Source organism: Meleagris gallopavo, chromosome 2, assembly GCF_000146605.3.
Source record: "Meleagris gallopavo isolate NT-WF06-2002-E0010 breed Aviagen turkey brand Nicholas breeding stock chromosome 2, Turkey_5.1, whole genome shotgun sequence".
Lineage (NCBI taxonomy): Eukaryota > Metazoa > Chordata > Aves > Galliformes > Phasianidae > Meleagris > Meleagris gallopavo.
Genome location: NC_015012.2, coordinates 84,455,799 through 84,473,403, shown reverse-complemented (window position 1 = coordinate 84,473,403; position 17,605 = coordinate 84,455,799). Strand labels below are relative to the sequence as shown.

Here is a 17,605-nt window from a genome sequence, read left to right as displayed (position 1 = left end):
GTACTGTAACGTTTCTTCTACTCTACTTGGGTTGGGTCATCTGTGATTCTAATCAGAATATTTTCAAATGTTGGAGTGAGTTATACATACAGGGATTCTGCATGTGTAAATGAATTTTTTTGTTTTTATCTGCTAGTCTTGATAACCAAAATGACAAATTCTGATATATTTCTTTCCAAACAGAAATCAATACTCTTTTCCTTAGTTTCTTTTAATAAAGAAAATGAAAGTCTCTTTTTGTTTCTGTAGTACTGAGGTGATTGTTTTCCTTAGATTTTTCTCTTAAAAAACTCATTGGTTGTTACACCTCTCTGGTCTCAGTCCTAAGAAACAGTGCAACAGCAGTAAATTAGACTATAAATCAACAAATCACTTAGGAATTTTAGATTTAAGACCCTGAACAAGTACATCCGCTTTATTGTCCTTGATGTTAAGCAGACATTTCATGGTGCTGGTTATGTGAAAAGCATGAAGGTGCTGTAACAGTGTATATACATGTACTACCTTGATGGTGGAGCTCCATCCCAGCTGTACTTTTTTAGGGAGGAGATCTCAGTTGAGTGACCATGCCATCATCTTAATAATGATTTTAAAAAAAATATTTTTTAAAATGAAAATGAGAATATTTGCAGTACTGCTGTAATGAATGGTAATTATGTTGAAGAACTTTCAAAACATATTTTCCTTTCATTCTGTGCCTGATGAAAATACACTTACAGAAGTAAACAGTGTGACATTCTTGCATTGCAGCAGTGCCAGGAGTCAAGCCCTGATCGGATTACACTGTATGGTTTAATGATGAAACCTATCCAGCGCTTCCCACAGTTCATTCTGCTATTGCAGGTAAAGAATGTTTACCAAACAGATTTACCCAAGAATGTTCTCATGTGGCTTGCCTGTGAGCTTTCTGGGTAGCTGTCTTCTGCTGGAGAGAAGCATGCTGCAGTAGGAGTTATCCTGGATCATGAGGAAACAACAGGGAAGAGAACTTCAATGCACCATAATGTACTGATCTCTTAGTCTGATTGCACATACTGCAGGAAAATCTCAGTAAATTTGATGTACTCTAGGCTGCTAGGCTTACTAAGCTAGATGTAGCTTGTAAGTTCATTCACATGGAAAGTGCTACTTGTTCATAGCAGTTGGTTAGTTAGTAACACTTTAAAATACTAGTAGCAATGGTGTGGTATTATTTTCTGCTTAAGCGAAATGCCGCACACAATTCACGGTTCCCTTGCTCCAGGCCAGCTTAGTGGTCTTCCAGGCCACGACAGGTCTACACAGTGAGTGCGAAGTTTGCGGTGTCACACAGGGCAGGCTTTGGGATGAAGGTCCAGGAATTACTGGTGAGATTCAGAGGTAGTTGTGGTGGGAGCATGAAGTTAGATAGCTCTGGCAAATGTTTTTAAGGTAGCAGAAGAGATGGAGTTTACTATAGTAGGAAGTTGTAGTGAATACGTGGTGACTTTTAAGTGCTATGTGAAAGGAGCATTGTTCCAGTGTATGTCTACAGAAGGGAAGGATTCTTTAGAAGCTGTTGTGACCTCCATGGAATAAGTGTGGTCTGCTGCTTTGGGATGAGCAAGCAGTCAATGTTCCAGTGAGGAATAATGACAGTAATAAACAGAATATAGCACAGATATTATAGATATTTATAATAATATATATTACATGATTTGTAAAGATATTATAGTAGAAAGTGTCAGAAAAGTTTAATTTTAAATAATTGCTTGTACACTTATTTATTATAATACTGATTTTCAAATTACTAAATATTACGTGCAACTTACATTTATTTACTTCTGCATTTGATGTTTTTACATTTATTTTCAGGTTACTTCTCCCTACTTTCTCTCTATAAATAAGCTGTACGCAACTCCATTCAGTATCTTTTAGAAACTATGAAGATATTTTGGAAAATAGCTAAAGCACTGTCTGAATATTCATTAGATATTTATTGTTTTTATTCTTTAAAGAATGTGATGTTAACTTAACATACAATTCCATTGGACATCCTCTAGCCTTTCAGACTTGAGTTTGAAGTTGAACCTGTTTTTTTTTTTGTTTGTTTGTTTTATCATTACTCCTCAGGATATGTTGAAGAACACAAATAAAGGACATCCTGACAGATTACCCCTGCAGATGGCTCTTACGGAACTTGAAACACTAGCAGAGAAGCTGAATGAAAGAAAAAGGGACGCAGATCAGCGCTGTGAAATAAAACAAATAGCAAAAGCAATGAACGAACGTTACCTGAACAAGGTTAGGAAATACGTTTGAAATGTGTGGTGAAAGACTTAATGTTGTTATTAGTTTCTGGCCTTGAACAAGCTTTAGAATGGACACTGAAAGGACACCTTTGTGGGCTTTTCTGTGGTGCTCAATACTGTGGGGTTCTAGTGGTAGATGTGAGATGTGGGTCATCTCCAGGACTGAATAGGTCTGCTGGTTCTAACCATTGTGTGCTGGGGGAGGGGGGGGTAGATGCTGAAATAACAGCAATATAGGATAATAAAGTTTCTCGTTTCTGTAGTAAGTTTTCATGCAGATCTCCTGCATAAGAAAATTCAACTTTGAATTTGTCCTAGAACTACGGAGTTACTCCTGTATAAAGGAAGGAGCCAGTTCCTCATACAGCAGTGCTTCCAGCTGTGGAGCAGTTCAGGGTGTGCTATGGAACGTGTTCATTATCTTCCTTGTTTTAAGGAACATCACAGTCTGTTTCATTCATACACCTAGATCATACAATAGAAAAGTCTTTAAAGAACTATAGAAGGTATTTGGTGGGAGGGGAGGAACAGTTTTCTTTGAGATTGTTAGTGAATATCTGTACTGTGAAAATATATATGCTTATTTGCACTGTAGTTGCTTCTGTCTTTCCTAATGCTCTAATTAATGCTTTAATGAAATTACAGATGATTGTGCTGTGGACTTATTCTGGGTTGGAGTAATGAGGATGTGCTAAAAGAGTGCAAGGAGTATTTTTATTTGTGATTAATAGTCTTGTAGTTTTAAGGAGAGAAAGCAGTCAACCAGAATATGCTTGTCTTAACCTATTTATCAAAAATGGGAGACTGAATTCATTGTCATATTGGAAGAGTACTTCTATTCTACATGTGTTGCAGGATGGATTTTGTGATTTTACTTTCTTTTCCAGATCTTACGCTCTTGCTTTTTGAATTAGCTACTAATGATCAGGTACAAATGATTGAAGGACTTAAAGACATAGAATATGCCCTTTAAGATGTAGCCCAGATTTCTTTTATCCAATGATCTAAACCATACAGTGTTAAATTCTGAGACTGAGAGGACACTGGGAGATATGCCTTGTGACCTAATATTTGCTTATACAAATTTGGAACAGTGCCAGATGGTGAAACAAGCAAGGAAGGATGTGGATAGATAGGAAGCGAGTGAGTTACAGACCATTTCATTCTCTTGGCTGCTGCAGAAATGTCTTTGACCTGTGAGGAACTGGTTCATTCTTGCACACATTGTTGAGCCTCAGTACTTGAACAAAAATTGCAGGAACAATTTACATGTCGTGCATCTTTTGTACATGTCATAGTCTTGGCAGTCTGTGGAAATATGTCAGCTGCACTCCTTAGCTGACTTTGAGAGCCAGTGGAGACAGAAGGTAAAAGCATTCTTTATCCACCCACTCCTGTGGGAAATGTCCCTTTGGGATGCCTGGAACCGTGCATAGCATTTAAATGCACTGTGAAAGAAGAAATGAGGGAAGGAAACAACAGGAGCTGTGGAAGCTATGATTTTTTTTCTCACTAGGGCTTCTTTATCAGTATGGAAGACTTTCAGAGGGAATTGCATGTTCCTTATAAAGACTGCAGACCTCTGCAGGCCATACTTCTGGGGGCATATGTTACTGCTGCTGTAAACTTATCTGTAAACGAGAATCAAATCAGTAAAAAAGCATAATTTATTTGGCAAACCCACCTGGGAGCATTTATATTACTATGGCAAATGGTTGTATTTTCTTTTATCTTTTTTGCACTGGATGTTAGGTATTCTGTATAATATGTATGATATGGAAAATTGATTGTTCTTAAAACCTAGCTACTCAGCAGTGGGAACAGGTACCTCATACGGACTGATGATATGGTGGAAACAGTCTACAATGACAAAGGAGAAATTATCAAAACCAAAGAGCGACGACTTTTCATGTTAAACGATGTGCTGATGTGCGCGACTGTGAACGTGCGGTAAGACTTCATTCCTATGTTTTAAATGGCCACCAAAGCTTAAGCTGGAAAAAATGACAGTGAAAAAACTTTTTTGTTTTTCCGATGGCCAATGATTTCTCTTAGTTGTCATAATGAATAGACAACTAGGTTTTATATCTGTATCTATATAAAATAAGTCGGAAATTACATGTAAAGGTGTTCTATGCTGTTTAATCACTCACGTGCATTAGTGTTTAGTGGAGTGAAGGCATGCTGCAGTAGGATTTTTTTTTTCTCTCTTATTCCTTAAATTCACACTGTCGCACATCTGCAACTTGACAGAGTTTCCAAATTAAAACAAAACAAGAACCAAAGCTAATGCATGTAGCCAGAAAAAAAATGGAACTTGCTAAAGAAATTTCAGCTGGGGAAAGGTTTTTTATCTCTGAGGCCAAACATTGAAGGTTGAAAGCTGAGGTACTTTGAAGAAGGCATTTTTCCATCATGCCTTCTGTTTTAGTTGGCAGTAGCTATTACTGTTACTATACCACCATGCATGCCAAGGTCCAACTCACATTCCAGTCTTGCTTGTATCATAAAAAGCTTTATGTGTTGGTACGTTCTGACAGAGAAATTGCAGACTGAATCTTACAGCTTTTCTTAAGTTGATATGAGTTAATATCTTAGTTCATTAATGAAGAGTGAATACAGTACATATTTTTGCATTTCTGCAAATGCTTGGTCTCATGTCAGTGAGCAAGAAGTATCTTCTAATGACTGTGCTTCAAAAAATGCATAAGCATTTTAGGGACTGAAGGAGATATCTACCAAATTTCATGTATGACACCAGTATCCAGTCCAGAATTTTTGGTCCAAAGAAATGCATGCTATTGAATGTACCTTTTGATTTTTGTGGAGCATCAGTCATTTTCAAACTCTCTGTATGCATGCCTACAGATCCACCCTGGAGATTTAGGCTTCTTCAGAAACTTTACACATGCTGGTGAAATCGGCTCAATTTTCTTGACCACTTTTTGTCAGTTTTTACAGAAACAGTCAGATATCCCAGGAGCCTGGGGACCATTGGTTCCAAACTAAATTTCTATAGCTGGCAAAAGACGTATTTACACAGAGTTCGTGACCCTCTGTAGAACCTTCTTCATGTGCAGTCTAAGTGACTGGCTTGAACTGGAGATCTATCTTTTAAGAAGCAGGAGTTCGATGAGCTGGATACTATTCCTAGCAACTAAACAGCTGTGTGCTGCTGTTGTTTTCTTTCTTTTGAACTAGATCTGGAGTTCGTAAATATTTGTGTAATTTCTGGCACTTGTGTTTTTTTCTGTTTGTATGTGCCTCTTCAATGAAACACAAGAGTGAATGTGTTGTGAATAGGTAGCTGACAAGCTGAACCTTGGGATTCAGATACTGTTCCAAGTAAAAACATTAAGCTGATTTCTCCCAAGCTTTTAACTTGTAGATTTTAGCCATCTCAGCCAACACTTTTGTTTCTTTTAGCCTCTTTTGTACTTGATAATAGATGTTTGCTGCATGTGATTGAATGTGAATAAAGAAATCAGAGGAATGAAAGAAACAAATGAAAAATAGCATTAATGCCATTTCTATTTCTAGTGAACTTCCTAAGTATGCTGTTTCCTCTGAAGTGCCTGTTGTGATATACACTTCTGTTAGCAGCAGCTCCCATGTAGTTGGCTCTCAGAAACCACAACAATTGCAAAAAATCTGCTGCAAAGAACATCCTGGCCTGTAGGGCTCAGCTGAAATGTTAGCTGGGCAGCCTCTGGGAGGTTGCCTTGACCTTCCTCCTCCTGGTGGTCACTTGAAGGTCCCACCATCCAGATTTTTCTATGCAGCAGTTACTACTTTTTGGCACTATTGCAGGTATTGTTCTGAAAGACAGAAGAATCAGGAAAAGGTGGAATGACAGCATTGTCCAAGCACTTAAGGTGTTCGAGTGTGTATTGATCTTAAAAATGGTAATTGATGTTTTGTTATAGAAGTAATAAAATAGAGGACCTGTTGCTGGTAGTCCTGTGCTGCTTGTAAATAAGTTTATTTGCACCTGCACAGCTGATCGTTGCACTCACAGCACAAGTCAGTCACAAAAGTCATCCTGATGCACGTATTTGTTTAAAGTTGTGCACAGAACTCAGGGTGATTAACCATTAGGATGCTATAAAACACAGTGACATGTCACTGCAATGATTTATGTATCTTCCAGCACTTCCTACGAAAGCAGTGGCACTGTGACAACTGGCCAGAGGTATTTATTAAAATGGAGCGTACCACTGGGACAAGTGGAAGTCATAGAGTATGGGAGCAGTGAGGGCCAAGGAGAGAACTGCAGGTTTCCACCCCAGCACTCTGCTGAAAATGTTATTGTAAACTCTAAGCCAAGTAAGTGACAGCTGTTCTACACTTTTTTTGGTAAAATCTATATTTCAGTTGCGATGGACTACAAAATGGAATACTGAACATGTGGTGCATGAAGAGTTCTGTAACGTGACAATAATACAACCTCTTTCTTTGTAAACCAAGAGTCCGTAAAGTGATAGACAATCCCTTGCCTTGCAAAATGAATTATTTGTATTTGTCCTAGGGTTTTATTCATGAGTGCATAAACAGTTTTAGAGTTTTAAGCCATGAATGTGTGTACATGCAAAAAGGTTTGCTCTGGTGTGGTTTGCTGTCCCATGGTTGTGCTAATGTTCTCATTTCATAGTTAAAGCAAGGAAGTTTTTTCTGTGAAGATGGCAAGCCACCCTGTTGCTGTGGAAAAAGAGCCAGGATACAATTGTTACTGGAGGGCAGAAGTTATTTCTGTGAAGTGGGTTGTATCCTCCAAACACAGTATCAAGTTCTTCAGGGGAAAAGAAAACAAAAAACAAAAAACACTTTAACTTTAATGAATATTTTTGAAACTATCTGCCAGTACGTAACTTTCTCCCAGCCTCTCTCCAAAATTGACTTCTGACTCTGAAGTTTGCAAACTCTTTGTGCTCATTAATCCCTTCTATAAGCTTGCCAACTACCCCCAAGAGATGAGTTTCAAAAGTTTACTCAGTAGCTTGCCTTTTATGTGTAAAGAATTATTTTTATATATTTTGTCTAAATATCATATTTGTAAGCATATCTAATATATCTAGATAGTGATCCTTGTTAATGGATTGTAATTTAGATTGTTTTCAGTGCTGGCTCGGGCAATTTTCACACTGCATTTATTTATATTGTGCTCTTTGCCTCATGAATTTTCTCACAGTCATGTTTTAGAACCATCTTAGGGATAGCTGCAGCATTTAATACCCTCCTTATTTTTAGTGACAGTGTTGAGCCTTCTTGCTCCTCTCTCTGCAAATAGCCTCGCACTTTTATGGGTACTTGTCTCATTTTCAAGGATGTCTTTATTCTTGTAACTCCTTTAAAACATTAAGGGGCTGCTTAAATAACGAGATGAGAACTCTTAAATTATTATTTATCACCTGCTGTATACATGACACTAAGAATAAAGTGTATAAGGGGAACCTTTTAATTAGAATCAGAGTTTCTCTTGTAGGAGCATGTAGGTGGAACAATTGTGCAACTTTGTGCAGAAGCTTCATTGCTGAATATACCAAGTCTTTCCGAGTCAGCAATATCAGATGGGAAAATGGGTGATGAGGGGGGGAAAAAAGAAAAACCTTTATCCAAACCATCCTGTAGAACTTGCTTGAATTTCATGGTATGTGGTGACATCACAAATAAATGACTTAGCATATCATGTGTTTTCTCAAACATTAGCTTAAATGGTGCTCAATAGATAAAAAGCAAGCGGAACTGACTGTTCTCTTACTGAGCTCTGATCGTGTAATTAATTCAGTCTTCTAATATAAAGGATCAAAAGGTAAAAATTAAAAAGCATAGAAAGGATACTAATTATAGAAATGAATACATCTTCCCTCAATTTTAATTAAGCATTTATCCCAAATGATCCAACTAAATCAAAGGTGATCATTCATGAAAGGGAGAAGAGTGTAGTTTTGCTTTTTACCTGTGGTGCTGTCAGAACTAGCTGTTACTCCAAATGCAGACTTGCCTGAATTGGCCTGTGTAGACAAGTTTGAAGAGATACTTAATTGCGTTAGTTATTCTGTAGCAGTGTCCCCTTAGTTCTAACTTTCTTGGCTGCTAAAGATTAAAGAAGCTGAGAAAATAGTCGTCTTGTAGAGAGAAAGGACTGTTATGACTGTGTAATTGTTCTCTGTTGTTTATTTGCACTTATCAAAATAGCCAGAAACTTCACTGATAGTGCAGCCACTACAAAGACAAAGATTATGTCATCATCAAACAAAAAAATACTTTATTTACCACAAATGACAAAGCATTAAATATAACCTAATCACCATAAAGTTATGTTTCCTTCTGCTATTGAAGTATACCAAGATACTGCTGTGGCCTCATAGAATGTGGCTGTAATCTATCCATTATCAAGGCAGCTTAAGCATCAAATGGTCAGAAGCATTTTGGGATGCTACAGGCAAAATTCTGGGTTCCCATGACGTAGAATTTTGCAGAGCTGTGATTTCAGCTCTTGTTTCCAGTTTATATGAACTGGAGAGATGCAGAGTAGTGATGATTCTGTGTAAAAGCATTAAATAATGAGGAGTCACCTCTTCTATTTCTGGAGAACTGAGAAAGGAACGTTTTTATCTGCAGTATTCTAGGTTAAATGCAAGTAAGGTTGAGACTCTCATGTTACTGCTGTGATCAGCAAGGATTCTTAATAGTTTCTGGTTGTGTGCTTGTGAAGATTGCTGGTTATTGATTAAATTTCTCTTACTGTGGCATATTTTTCTCCAACAAAATTCTTGGTATAAGAAAGCAACTGTCGTAAGTTTATCTCACTGTTCTTGGTTAAATGCAATTGGCACCTTAAGCTGTCTACTATGCTGCAAGAAAAAATAGGATGGTTTAAAGGTACAGACTACTGTGGGTGCTATGGAAAAAGTAATAGCTGAATTTGAATTTATTTTGTGTAGGTTGTAATATGCAACTGGTGAAAGGTTGAAAAGTTTTATTAGTACCTATAAATCAAGAGCATGCTTCAGTACTGCTATCGATAGAGGAAAAAAAAAAAGGTTGCGTGAGCATCTTTTTTAGTGGCAAAATTATTCATTTGCAGCTTTCTACTCAGTTCTGCTTTGTGTAACAGTACTTTGTCTCTGAATTTTGGAGAATCCATTTAGGAGTTGCTCAGTTCATCTTTTTTTAAGCTTTCTTGTCATTTTCCACGGGATGCTGTGTGGCCTAAGGGGAAAGGAGTGTGTGGGGAAAGCAAAACATTTTTCTTAGCCTGATCTGTTGTGCTCTTTCTGTCTTTGATGTGTTTTTGCCTTATTCCTGATATTCTCCCTTAGCACCAAAACCAAACTCTTTTAGTTACAAACATAGAGAAAGATTGAAGCCTCAGCTGTTTGGTGAAGTTCTACTTAGTATGTTTTGTAGTGGAGTAAAGTTATAACTTGTGTTTGTTCCCTGTAACAATATTTGAAGCACAAGACATTTCTTTTTTTTCTACAGACAGAAAAAACAGCATGTTTATGGTATTTTTTTTTTCTTTGAGCAGATCAGGCTGAGTCTTGTCCCTTGCATTGGAGTTAGTTTTATTTGAAAGCCTGTGAGGATGAGACTCTGGCATCTCAAGCAGAATCATTGCCTTGACTCTGTGTGCCTAACAGGTCTATTGTGTTAATTTTCATCAGCTGAGCCATTTGCAGGTTGCAAGATGAAGTTCTTCCCACTGAATCCACATTCTGTTACAGCGAGGCTGTTGCTTACTCTATTTTCCAATCCCTTTAATAGTGCTGGATCATGTAAAGAAGCTGAGACCCAGTTATAGTGCTGAGAAGTTGAATTAATAGGAAAAAAGAATATTGTCATTATGAACAGGAAGTTATATATTCTTGATTTTTATTTACTTCAGTTTACTTTACTGGAAGAATTGCGTTGTATGATGTATTTCAGTAATTGGTATTTGAAGTGTGTTTTAGGTGGTTATAAAAACATATGATTTGTTTTATAGTAAGATATAACAAATACTATTATGCTCAGTGAAGTTTCTTAGTGTGAAAAATCAGAACTGTGGCAAAGGGATTGTATAATATGGGGATAAACTGAGATAATAAGTCGTTGAAAAGCTCAAAAGAAGAGACAGTTAACTACACATCTTCAGTACTTAATGTCAATTAGTGAATTCCATTCTTCCGGACAGTTTTGTTGATACATGCATTGTTTTTGCCTCCTCTGTCTAAATTACTGAAAGTGACGGATTCAACATTCACATCTGACCTATTAGTTTGATTTCGTTTTTTTTTTTTCCCTTTCATTTTTTTCCTTTTGTCCAGGATGGTTACAGGTAACCTACTTATATGGTCCTGGGAGAATGAATATTTGAAAGGCTCCTGAATTTTAAGGGATCCTGAATTTTATTATTTGCTCTGTCATGGATTTAGCTTTTGTTCATGGTTATGTCTTGATGTTCTGCTCCTTGGTTTCCTCACCAATAAAATGTGGTGTGCTGAGAGCACAATCTCTCTGGAAGGAATCTATTAGAGACTACAGTTCTTCTAAAAAACCACCCACACCTGATTGAGTACCATGGATAATTGTGCTTTCTCACAGAAGAACTGAAGGGTAATCCATGACTGTTCAAGCACTAGCTTATTGCTAATGTGAATTTTATGTTTTTGTTATTTTAGATTATTTAAGCATCTTAAGTATTTAGGTTAGATATTAGGAAAAAATCTCTTCTCATAAAAACTGGTGAGGCTTCCCAGAGAAGTGGTAGAGTCACCATCCTTTGGAAGTTTTCAAGAAAAGGGTACGTGTGGCACTGAGTGACATGGTTTAGTGGGCATAGTGGGGATTGGTCAGCAGTTGGACTGGTTGATCCTAGTAGTCTTTTCCAGCCTTAATGATTCTATGATTCCAAATTAATCACTGTGTCTGTTTACGATTTTTTTTTTTTTTTTTGCCTCCTGAATGATCTGTAGTAGTTGAAGGATCTTACCTGTTGACCATTTCCTTGTTTTATTGTTTATTAGGGATTTTCTGTTCTTTTATTGGCTTTTGAGAAAGCTTACTGCAAAGTTGTATCCTATTGAATGGAATTCATTCAGTCAAAGAGGACAAGCTGATTGAATTTGTGGAAAGAGCGCAACAAATAAATTAAATGCTACCAGTGTTCTTATGATGAAAAAGAGGATGGGTAAAAGAATGGTGAATACAACTTATTTTTAATCCAGTCCTAAATATTTCTTTCCAAAAGCTATAAAAAATATGGTCAAAGGCAAATTTGTAACTTCTTGTAAAAATGTGCTATGTTCACTATATTCTACTCTATAAGAATCAGAAATTGACCTTCACTTGTAGATCATCCTTCTACAAACAGAGTAACTGAGACTATGTCTGTTTCTCTGCTCTTTGAAAATGAGTATAGGAACATACTGTGTGTTTTTTTTTTTTTTTCCTTAGACCTCAGCATGTATTGTTTTGAGTTTGCAATTTCTGCAAACTGTTGATGGATGGTCAAATGTGGATTTTGTGCTGAGATGAATTCCTGCTTGGTGCTGCAGTGGCAGTGACTGCACTGAGTTTTCTGTTTTCTGATACTCAAGGCAGCTCAAAAACAGAAAGTGAGCTCTGGAAGTTTTTTACACTGTTACATTTAAGAGCAGGCAGTAGAGACTCCAGAGACACAAAGAGAGAGTGGCATAAACATATTGCACTGTGTGAGAAGCTAGTGCATGTCAGCAGCATCTTGACTTACTGCTGCTAATCACGTTCATTAGGAGTGATACGCAGCATAGGCTACTGCATGTGGAACGAAGTATTTTATTTTAATTAAAAAGATGAAAGAGAAAATAAGCAAGACCCATCTGTACAGCATATATCATGCAACGATGAGTGCAAGAGATGGCAGTAAAATGAAAAAAATAATAAACACATTTTTATTCATGACAAAATTTTATTTTTTGTTTCACAGGTTTGCAGTTCATAATAAAAATTCAACCTCAGCTCTGCTAAACTATGACTTCCATACTTTTCTGATTGGACTTAGAAGTATAAATCTGTACTCCGTTCCCATTTGCTTGTGGTTTAGATCTCTGCTGTTTTTGTTTGTTGTCAAACGTAGTAGTAACACAACACTGACGTGCAGACGTGATACTTCTGAGTTTCCTTCTGCTTTATGCAGTCAGTTCTTGTAGATCTCAGGGTGTTACCAGGGAAACAAGTGGGGTGTCTGATGGGCCACAGTTTGTGCTTGTGCTGTTGTCAGTGTCTCACTCAATGGAAAGGCGGAAGTAGTGCTGCTGTCGGCTGTTGCCATTGAGGCTGACTTTTGCTGGTTTGTCTAATAAGAACTGTAGAGTTAAGGAAGGAAAATAATAGGAAGGAAATAATAAATTTTGTCATCATTTTAAGACTAGGTGATTGTAATAGAATGTCCAGAGTAAACAAGACTCAAGTATTAAATGACATATCAACTCCAGCATTGGTGATAAGGATTTAAATTGATGATAATAGCATGAATTGCTAGTTGAACCAACTTTCATCTCTGTGACATATGTATAGACTAACAATGTAAATCTTTGTTTCAAAGCTAGTCTGTATGCTAAAGCAGATGTAACATGTTCATAAATATAAACTGTCGTTGATATATGTGAACAAAAGGCCAGAGATTTTAAATAAATCTCACTTCAAACACAGCAAACTGGTGACATGAAATAGTTCTCTAGTTGAGAAGATAAGTTTTCAGCTGGTGGATTATGCATAGAATAAATCAGATGCTACATTTTTTTTTACCTACTTAGGAAGAGACTCTTCTCTTCGTTTTTCAAATGATTTTTAGTGAGCTTCACATTCATGTTCACTTCTTAGCATCCTTTCCCTGGCTTGCCAGATGTCCCATTCACATCTTGACACAGACGGTGAAATGAGCTGAAATCTAGCTATGCTCAAGGGAGTATGGAAGAGGGAGGTAAAGCTCCTCGCAGCATGGTTTCCACATGAGTTGCAGATAATCTAATGCAAACTCCAGTAGAAACCTCTGGCAGCTTGGTGACTTGCAGACCTGTCTCAGGATTACTTGCAGTACTTTGTGTGAGCATGTTCACACACGTACTTTCTCTGCCTGTTTATGTTGATGTTCATCTTCTCACATCCAGTTCCTTTCTCACCCTTTACACCCGTGCAACTGTACCATAGAGGCTGCATGCAGCTTCTCTCTCTTTTCATGGAGCAGAGGTTTCCAGTTCCTTTCCACCCTCTGTTGGCCCCTCTGAGACGCTGAAAGAGGAAGAGGTGAGAAAGAACTGTTACCTCTTTTCTTTCATTCCACAGTCCCTTTGTTTCCAGGATGTTCCATCATGGAAACAGAGCAGGGATGGGAGGAGCTCTGACCTGTAACTGCAATTAGGATGCAGCCCAGGAAAACACAGCTGTCCTGCTGGTGTACTACAGAGCAACTGCCTGCATGCTCTGTGCCTGTTGCTGCACTGGACCTCCTGTTTTCCTCTCTTCTGACAGAACTGTTTCTGTCACCAGGAAAAAAATATGTATCGTGTTTTACCTCTACAGTTCTCTGCACTGTTAGGATTATCTGGAGTTTAATATAATCCCTAAGCCACGCTCACATTATATGAGCTACTTCTGTTTCCTCTTAAAATGTTTTGCTTGGTGTTCTTGCATAATTTTACTTGTGAGTGGTATAGCACTATAAATTGTTTGCATCTGATACCTTTCACAATATTTGCAGTTGCAAGCTTTTGATATTATCTGCACTAGTATTATACTCAAGCTGTGTGAATAAGCAGTTTTGTGGTTGGACAGTAATTTTTGTGCAACCTGTTTCTTTGGTGCTCGGATCTGACACAATATTGAGGTAGGTCTCAGTGTTACGTAATTACCATTTAAGAGCTGTCACGAAGGCAAAGCATGTTAAAAAGACTTGCCAAAGTTAAGACTTGGGAGATTTATTTCCCAGATCTGTGTTTTGTGTGATTGGCAGCTTCTGGGACTCAGTTCTTTATCTGTGATTAAAGGCCAGAAAAACTCCTGTCTTGCATGGCAGTGAGAATAAATACATTAAAAAGTAAGCTCAGATTATCAGATTCAATTATTAAGTTCCTAGAAATTACTTGTAAATGCTTCCATGACTGAAGTGTGATTAAAATTTATTCCTTCACAGGGGTTAGGCTCAATATACTCTCCTCATGTTTATGATAATGCTTCTCATGTTGGACGATGATGATATGTCCAGACTGTATTGGTAATTAGGCTTGCTTACCCCAAGTTTGAATTCATTAATTTATGTTCTGCTGATCTCAGGATTTTGTTGCTTGTCACCTAATAGTGTGTATGTGCTTCTTCCTGTATGATGTTTTTAATAACATTGATAAACCTAATTTAGGGTCATGGTATAAAGTTACATATGAGTACAGCTACTCATCTTTTCGTTGATGACTGCTAACTGAGCTTTTGTTTTCTAATATTATTCCTGGTTTCCCGTTTGCTTCTGTTTCCAAACCTAGAGACCAGTACAACCCTGTAAATATTTGTGGAGTTTGGATCTGATAGTTTTATGAAACCAGAAGTGAACTAGATTTGAACTACAGTACTCATACTTCTCAGGGGTACGCAACCATTGAGATCATGAGTTTGATCTGGCATCAAAGAACGAAATGGGATTAAGGAAGAAGTCTGCTTTTCTTTTTTTCATTCATCTATGGGCTTGTTTGCCTTCAGATTCCCTCCCTGAAGCTGGGATTTTGGGTTCCCAAGACTACTTTTTTGGTACTTTCCTGGAATTTCAGTTGGCTATTGAAACAACTTTGTCAAAGAAAACCAGAAAACAAAACATGCACGCATGCTTTCCTGAGGTGCCTATGGAAACAGGACCAGCATGTGTAAGCAAGGCGAAAGGCACAAATAGGAGTGATGTCGTGGGAGGAGTTGTCAAGTGCTTGGCTTACATAACTGTGTGTGCAGGAAGCTCGTTCAGCATCTAAAAATAAAATCCTTGTCTTCTTTGTCACTGGCTGTAAGATTTGTGAAGAATTTTCAGACAGAAGGACTTGGAAGGTATAAGAAGAGACTTCCACTGCATACTGCTGCCATTGGGTACAGCGGGACAGTTTTCACCACCCGCTTTCCAGTGGAAGTGGAATGTTTTGTTACAAAGGTTTTTTGTTTTTGTTTTTCTCAAAGGGAAAGGATGTAGTATTTAGCAATGAGCATTGGTATCAATTGTTAAATAAATTACAATATCACCAATGTTCCCAGTATTCTTAATCTTTTTCCCAGCTGAGTTGATCAGTTGCTGAGAATAGGTGGCTTGAGTTTCGTCATATCATATAAATAATCTTTTCTATTTGCATCAATAAAACTAACTCCACTAGACCGTCTTAGAGAGAATATTTTTCTTAATCTATTATCCATAGCAGCTAGAAGGCATTTGTCCTCTGTATTTTACATTCCAGTGTATTCAGAGGTGCAGGATCTTATACCAAATTGTATAGAAAGAATTCCTAAATTGCAGTAATATAATCTTGGATCTTATTAGTGCTTTCTGGTTTTCCTTCTGTGAATTAATTCTCAAGATCTTTGGAGAGCTAGAAACTATCTTCCTTAAGGTGTAAGGCTGCCTCTGGCTCCGACCTCATCCTTTCTGAAGAGCGAACGTTATAAACTGAACTGAGGAACAGCAGATAGAGAGCGTCCCATTAAGGAAAATCACAGAAAAACTAGCAGGAAAATCCCACATCTAGAACAAAGCAATAGAGCAATTCTGACTGCACGGAAATATTTTTAAATATATTATTGCCATATCATCATTTTTAATACATTTAGGATAAACTGTCTCATGACATCCTTCCAATTTATTATGAAGTGATCAAGAATTCATCTGGTAACATGATGATTTCATTTCCAGAACACTGCACAAATGTATTAGGTTAAAATGTAGACTTAAGTGTTGTGAAAGGGACTTGTTTTTTTAATTATTTGTTCTGAGTGTGTAATTCTGTTCAATTAGCAATGCATTATGCCTTTCTCAACAGCAGCTTTTCAAGTTACCTCCTACATACATGACTTCTCCTCAGATCTCAGATGATTTTTATGCTCAAAATGAGGATTGAATCTTTTCCAAATTTCTTTCCTTCGTAACTCTTGATGTTTCAGTATGTTGCCTGGCTACGCACAGATGGCTCAGTGGGAGGAAGCAATGTAAGTGTGCTCAGCTTCAAAGACCACATCATAAATGGCAAGTCAAATTTGGGATCTATCAGCCTGTCAGCATTTTCTTCAAATCTGGCATGTTCTTCAAGCATGTCATTAACTTCGTGTTGCCCTTCAGTGATGCCACAGCTTTAGTCTGCAAAGTTGCCTTTCTCAGTTTGGTTATGGCTTTTACATGTGAATCACAGAATCAAAGAAGCTTTATAGTTGGAAGGAACCTCTGAGGGCCATCTAGTCCAGTTCCCCCTGCAAAGAACAGGGACACGCACAGCTCAATCAGGCTGCCTAGGGCCTGATCCAGCCTTGCCTTGAAAGTCTCCAGGATGGGGCATCAACCACATCTCTGGGCAACTTGTTCCAGTGCCTCACCACCCTCACTGTAAAAGGTCTTTTTCTTATATCTAATTTAAATTTACCCTCTTTAAGCCTGAAACCATTTTTCCTTGTTCAATCACCATATTCATGAACTTGTATTTAGTATTATGCCTTGCCTGACTTCAGGGCTCTGCATCTCTCAGACAAAATAATCTGTCTGAGGACTTTGAATTTATCTGATGCATTGGTTCTCAGTTCACATCAAGAAGTTGTTTTCAAAACAATTTATATTGATGATTTTTGAACCATGTGGGGGAAAAGATCATCTCTATAACTATGCTTGAAGCAAATCTTGTCAAGGTTAGTTCCTTTGCAGTATGTGAGATACCCAGGAAGGTATTTGTTAACCATCTTCCACTTTAACATGACATGCAATACAGAAATACTTGCAAGAGTACTTGCACTATTGAGACTAATACTAGATGAGGCTTCTAGTATTTGCCATTTGGATTTATGTAATATTACTTCAAAAAATCCTCCTCATTAGGAATTAAATAGAAGTTTTGAACTGGAAGGGACCACTTGAGCCATTATATCTGCTTATATAGTAACAGACATTTAATTTAAAGGTGTCTGCATCTACTCTAGGCATGGCAACACTTTTTTTCCCCTTTAGCAGCATAAATCTATCATAAATTAGTAACTCACGGTTGAGAAACAGAACACAGCAGAAGCTTGTAGAAAATGTGTATGAGTAACAAATCATGATGGTAAATAAATCAGTCCCATGGTAATTCTTTGAGATCAAGAACAGGGCA

At 37.5% G+C, this 17,605-nt stretch overlaps 1 protein-coding gene across 1 annotated transcript in view; it reads left to right on the top strand.

Annotated features, from left to right (window-relative positions):
* The first annotated feature begins 729 nt into the window (after positions 1-729).
* The window catches only part of ARHGEF10 (Rho guanine nucleotide exchange factor 10), a 30,427-nt gene continuing 13,551 nt past the window's right edge, over positions 730-17,605 (top strand). Inside the window, exons 1-4 of the mRNA XM_010707783.3 lie at positions 730-843; positions 2,092-2,262; positions 4,075-4,220; positions 6,421-6,596. Coding sequence (XP_010706085.1) covers positions 796-843; positions 2,092-2,262; positions 4,075-4,220; positions 6,421-6,596 — 541 coding nt within the window. The 5' untranslated portion in view covers positions 730-795. The remainder of the gene's footprint in view (positions 844-2,091; positions 2,263-4,074; positions 4,221-6,420; positions 6,597-17,605) is intronic.